General features: G+C 66.7%; 1 protein-coding gene across 1 annotated transcript in view; it reads left to right on the plus strand.

The window, feature by feature from the left end:
- The first annotated feature begins 1,295 nt into the window (after positions 1 to 1,295).
- The window catches only part of LOC125924325 (epiplakin-like), an 8,939-nt gene continuing 3,973 nt past the window's right edge, over positions 1,296 to 6,261 (plus strand). Inside the window, exon 1 of the mRNA XM_049632788.1 lies at positions 1,296 to 6,259. Coding sequence (XP_049488745.1) covers positions 1,331 to 6,259 — 4,929 coding nt within the window. The 5' untranslated portion in view covers positions 1,296 to 1,330. The remainder of the gene's footprint in view (positions 6,260 to 6,261) is intronic.

Consider the following 6,261-nt stretch of genomic DNA (forward strand, 5'->3'; position numbering starts at 1 on the left):
AAGTGTGGGCTTGCGCCCGGGGGGAGGGGGAAGGGGGGCCCGGGTGTGGTTCTGCAGAAACCGGGTGTGGGCCGGCTGGAAGGGCGGAGGCGGGAGGGAGGCTATGGCTCCCTAAGCTGTCGCAACAATTACCACAACCTGGATGGCTTCAAACAACAGAAACTCCTTCTCGGTTCAAGGGGCCGAAATCTGAGGTCAATGCTTCTGGGCTTGGTGGTCCTCGATGCGTCTGGGCTTGTGGCCGCTCCAGACGGCACCCCGTGGGCTCTCTCCTGTGTCTTCCTATAGAGACTCAAGTCATTTTGGATTAGGGCCATTCCTCCTCTGTGACCTCAACTGAGTTACATCTGCAAAGACTATTTCCAAATAAGGCTACAGTCATAGGTACTGGCGGTCAGGACTTGGATATATCTCTCAGGGGGACACAATTTAATCCCACAGGAAGGGGACGGGCCTGGGTGGAGGAGTTGGTGTGCAGGTGTGAAGCACTTGTCACTGCTGCTCAGAGAATTGGGGCACAGAGCCGTCTGCTGAGAGGGGACAGCCTTGGAGCCTCTCTGGGGCTTGGAGCCAGCTGACCAGAGACGTGGCCATACCCATGGCTCCCACGGGACTGGCACGCAAACACGGAGTCTGTGTTCCCTCAGGCCCCCGAGTTGAGTGCGGGCACAAAGAGGCCATAGCCCAGAGAGCACAAGGATTGGAGTGGGCAGAGGAGGACACAGACAGAGCCAGCCTGGGGCGGGACACCGTGGGGGCTTCTGGCTGGAGCCCAGTGGAGATCTGGGAAAGAACAGAAGCCAGAGCAGAGGGTCTGGGGCAGGGCGGGGGGTTGGAGGCGGTGACTGGAAGAGGGAAGGGTGCTGATGTCCCTGAACCCAAGGATGGGGGAGGAGCCCTGGGGAGCAGACGGGAGGTTTGGGTGAGAGATGGGGGGAGGGGCTCTGGCCCAGGTGGCCCAGCCCCCACCACGGGACCCTGAGGGCAGGAGCTGAGGGGATTGGGCTGGGATGGAGAGCAGAGGATGGCCTGCAGGAAAACAGAGCCCACGCGTCCTGGAGGCCGCCCTGGCTGGCCGGAGGTCCCCCATGGTCCCTCCTGGGACCCCATGGGGCAAGACAAAAGACCTTACTTGGATGCTGACCCCCATCCCCCAGGAGGGCAAGCCATGTCTGGAGGCTGATTCAGGGTCTGGGATTGACCTCTTGACTCTCTCCCTCCCGTCCACCTGGGCCATTCCAGGGCCCCTAACAGGGCCTTTTCTACCCCCTACAGGGAGCAGACGCAGTGGACCTTGGGTGAGTGAGTTCTACACAACAGGCTGAGCGTGATGAATGGCCACGCCTCTCCTCCTCTTGATGTCCTGGTCACCAACAGCACTGACCCGGCCATCGTCCCCAAGACCATGAAGGCCGTGCCGGGAACCAGCACCCCTTCTGGGCCTCCGTCTGCCCAGCCTAAGAGCATCGCTGGGGTGTACGTGGAGGCCTCCGGCCAGGCACAGAGTCTCTACGCTGCCATGAAGCAGGGTCTCCTGCCCGTTGAGCTTGGGCTGGCTCTGCTGGAGGCCCAGGCGGCCACCGGGGGCCTCGTGGACCCCACGCAAGGCCGGTTCCTCCCTGTGTCCGAGGCCCTGCAGCAGGGCCTGGTGGGCCTGGAGCTAAAGGAGAAGCTGCTGGTGGCCGAGCGCGCAGTCGCTGGGTACCCTGACCCCTACGGTGGCGGGAAGCTGGCACTTTTCCAGGCCATCGGGAAGGAGGTGGTAGACCGAGCGCTGGGGCGGGGCTGGCTGGAGGCCCAGCTGGCCACGGGGGGCTTGGTGGATCCCATTCGGGGTACACGGGTGGCCCCGGGGCCGGCCTGTCAGCAGGGTCTCCTGGACCAGGACACGTGGCGTGGCCTGTCTGAGCGCAAGCCCAGCCCCAGTGCCCCTGGCTTCCTGGACCCCAACACCCTGGAGCGGCTGTCGTACCGCGAGCTGCTGGGCCGGTGTGTGAGAGCCCCTGACACAGGGTTGGCGCTGCTGCCCCTCAAGACCACCTTCCCCACCCTGAGTGGGGCAGTGAGCTTGGCCGAGCTGCTAGAGGTGGGGGTCCTGGATGACGAGGCCGCCCGGGGCCTTCGGGAAGGCAGGCTGGCGGCCCGAGAGGTGAGCGCGCGGGCTGACGTGAGGCGCTACCTGCAGGGCACCGGCAGCATCGCGGGGGCTGTCCTGCTGCCCGCGGGCCACAAGAAGAGCTTCTTCCGGGCCGTCAGCGAGCACCTGCTCCCCATGGGCACCGCGCTCCCGCTCCTGGAGGCTCAGGCCGCCACCGGCACACTGGTGGACCCGGCCACCGGCCGGCGGCTCCGGGTGGACGAGGCGGTCAGGTCGGGCCTGGTCGGCCCAGAGCTCCACAGGCAGCTCCTGGTGGCGGAAGAGGCGGTGACGGGGTACCATGACCCCTTCAGCGGCGCCCGAGTGCCCCTCTTCCAGGCCATGAAGAAGGAGCTGGTGGACAGGCCTCTGGCTCTGCGACTCCTAGATGCCCAGCTGGCCACAGGTGGGCTGGTATGTCCGGCCCGCAGGCTCCGGCTGCCCCCGGAGGCCGCCCTGCGCTTCAGATGCCTGGACCAAGAGACTCAGCAGTGTCTGTCCCGGGCCACCGGCTTCTGGGACCCCAACACACAGGAGAGCGTGGGCTATGGGCAGCTACTGGCCCGCTGCGTCACCGACCCAGAAACAGGACTGGCCTTTCTCCCCCTCTCAGGGGGCCCCCTTGGAGAAGAGCCACGAGGACTCCCGTTCATTGACCACAGCACCCGGGAGGCCTTGAGTGAGGCCATGACCACCGTCGCCGTGGGCGAGTTCCAGGGCCGGCCCGCCTCACTCTGGGACCTGCTCTTCTCTGAGCCCATCCCTGCGCAGCAGCGGGCGGCACTGGCCCAGCGCCACAAGGAAGGTGCCATCTCGGGGGAGGAACTGGCAGCTGCGCTGAGGGCCACCCTTGAGCAGGCTGCGGCCACGGCCAGGACCACCTTTGCCGGCCTGAGGGTGCCCGTGGCCCCAGGAGAGCTGCTGAGAGCAGAGATCATCGACCAGGACACGTACGAGCGGCTGGAGCGAGGGCAGACCACAGCCCAGGAGGTGGGCAGGCTGGGCTCGGTGCACAGGTTCCTGCAGGGCACCGGCGGCATCGCAGGCCTGCTGCTGCCGGGCTCCCAGGAGCGGCTCGCCATCTACGAGGCTCGCGGGAGGGGGCTCCTCAGGCACGGCACGGCCCTCATCCTCCTGGAGGCACAGGCGGCCACGGGCTTCATTCTCGACCCGAAGGAAAACAAGAGATATTCTGTGGAGGAGGCACTGAGGGCTGGCCTCGTAGGGCCCGACGTGTTTGCAAAGCTGCTGTCGGCCGAGCGCGCCGTCACCGGCTACACCGACCCCTACACCGGGGAGCGCATCTCCCTCTTCCAGGCCATGAAGAAGGACCTCATCGTGCGGGAGCACGGCATCCGCCTGCTGGAGGCCCAGATCGCCACGGGCGGCATCATCGACCCGGTGCACAGCCACCGCCTGCCCGTGGACGTGGCCTACCGGCGCGGCTACTTCGACGAGGAGACGAACCGCGTCCTGGCGGACCCGAGCGACGACACCAAGGGCTTCTTCGACCCCAACACGCACGAGAACCTCACCTACCTGCAGCTGCTGGAGCGCTGCGTGGAGGACCCCGAGACGGGCCTGCGCCTGCTGCCCCTGAACGGCACCCAGCCCCTGCTCGTGGACGGCACCACCCAGCAGGCCTTCCAGAGCCTGCTGCTGTCGGGGAAGTTCGGGCGTTTCCAGGGGCGGAGAGTTTCCGCGTGGGAGCTGATCAACTCAGAATGCTTCAGCGAGGACCAGAGGAGGCAGCTCCTGCGGAGGTACCAGCAGCACAGCATCTCCCTGGAGCAGGTGGCGCAGTGGCTGGAGAGGGAGATGGGGAGGTGGGCGGACATCACGCTGCCCGGGCTGCGGGGCCCGGTCACGGCCTACCAGCTCCTGGAGGCCCGTATCATCGACCAGGAGCTCCTGGACCGGGTGCTGGAGGGGGCGGTCAGCCCCGAAGCCCTCCTCCACACGGACTGCGTCCGGAGGTACCTACGCGGCTCCGGCGCCCTCGGCGGCGTGCTGCTGGGACCCGCCAGCCGGCGGCTCAGCCTGTACGAGGCCATGAGGCAGAAGGTCCTGGGGCCAGGGGTGGCCCTCGCCCTGCTGGAGGCCCAAGCAGCCACTGGAGCCATCGTGGACCCCCACAGTCTGGAGACCCTGTCGGTGGATGAGGCCGTGCGCAGGAAGCTGGTGGGGCCAGAGCTGTATCGCCAGCTGAGACGGGCTGAGGACGCTGTCACTGGCTTCCGAGATCCCTTCTCTGGGAAGTGTGTGTCCCTGTTCCAGGCCATGAAGAAGGGCCTCATCCCTGAGGAGCAGGCCGCCCGCCTCCTGGATGCCCAGCTGGCCACAGGGGGGGTCATTGACCCCACAGGCCACTACCACCTCCCCATGCCCGTGGCCACCCAGCGGGGCTACATAGACCAGGAGATGGAGGAGGCCTTGTCCAGCTCATCCGAGACCTTCCCCACGCCGGACGGCCGGGGACACACCAGCTACGCCCGGCTGCTGGAGCAGTGTCTGAGGGACGAGGCTTCTGGCCTTTACTTCCTGCCCCTGCCCGAAGACGCTCCGGCCATCCCCACCGACAAGCAGGTCCAGGAGACCCTACGGGCGGCGCAGGGGACTGAGGACGGCACGTCCCTCTGGGAGCTGCTGGGCTCTGGCCACTTCACCGAGGAGCAGCGGAACAGCTTCGTGGAGGACTTCAGGCTGGGGAGGACCACCTTGCAGCAGCTGCAGGCAGCTGTGCACAAGCGGGTGCGGGAGGCGGAACTCCTGGCTCGGGCTCACGTCACAGTGCCCGGCCCCAGGGGTGAGGTTCCCGCCGTCTGGCTGCGTGACGCCGGCATCATCACCGCGGAGACCCTGGCGGCCCTGGCTCGGGGCACGCGGTCACCCGCGGAGGTCGCCGAGGAGCCCAGCGTGAAGGCCCGTCTGTGGGGGACGGGCTGCGTAGCGGGCCTGCTGTTGCAGCCGTCGGGGACCAAGGCCAGCATCGGCCAGGCCATGAGGGATGGCCTCCTACCCGAGGGCCTGGGGCGAAGGCTGCTGGAGGCCCAAGTGGCATGTGGCTCCCTCATTGACCCTCTGACCAGCCAGAGACTGTCTGTGGAAGGCGCAGTGAAGGCGGGCCTGGTGGGCGGGGCACTGAGCGAGCAGCTCCAGCAGGCCGAGAGGGCCGTGGCTGGGTACACGGACCCCTACACAGGAGGCTCCCTCTCACTGTGGCAGGCCGTGGAGAAGGGGCTGGTGCCCCAAAGTGAGGGCCTCCGGCTCCTACAGGTGCAGCTGGCCACGGGGGGCGCAGTGGACCCTGTGCACGGGGTGCACCTGCCCCAGGAGGCAGCCTGCAGGTTTGGCCTCCTGGATGAGCAGGTCAGCCGGGTGCTGACCTCAAAAGACGAGGACAACAAGTTCTTCTTCGACCCCAGCACGCGAGACAAGGTGACGTACATGCAGCTCAAGGAGGGCTGTGTCTCCGACAGGGACACCGGCCTCTGGCTGCTGCCGCTCGCCCTGGACATGGTGCTCGAAGTGGATGAGCACACGGTGGTGGCCCTGAGGGCCACGAAGGTACCTGTCAGCACCGGGAGGTTCAAAGGTCTCCGCGTGTCACTGTGGGACCTGCTGCACTCCGAGTACGTCGGCGTCCACAAGCGGCGAGAGCTGGCGGCCCTCTGCCAGTCCGGGAGGGCCACAGCCGTGCGGCAGGTGGCTACGGCAGTCAGCACCCTGGTCGAGGCTGCAGAGACACAGCCCTCACGGGCCGCCTTTAGAGGACTCCGGAAGCAGGTGTCGGCCAACGACTTGTTCAGGTCCCAGCTCATTGACAAGGAGACACTGGACGAGCTGAATCAGGGGAGAAAGACTGTGCAGGAGGTGACAGAGATGGACAGTGTGAGGCGGTACCTGGAGGGAAGCAACTTCATTGCCGGGGTCCTCGTCCAGGGCACGAAGGAGAAGATGAGCGTCTCCGAGGCCCTAAGGAGGCACATCCTGCGGCCGGGCACGGCCCTGGTGCTGCTGGAGGCGCAGGCGGCCACCGGCTTCCTCATCGACCCCGTGCGCAACCAGAGGCTGACTGTGGAGGAGGCGTTCGCATCAGGGATGTTTGGCAGGGAAACCTACCA

The sequence above is a fragment of the Panthera uncia genome, chromosome F2, assembly GCF_023721935.1.
Source record: "Panthera uncia isolate 11264 chromosome F2, Puncia_PCG_1.0, whole genome shotgun sequence".
NCBI lineage: Eukaryota > Metazoa > Chordata > Mammalia > Carnivora > Felidae > Panthera > Panthera uncia.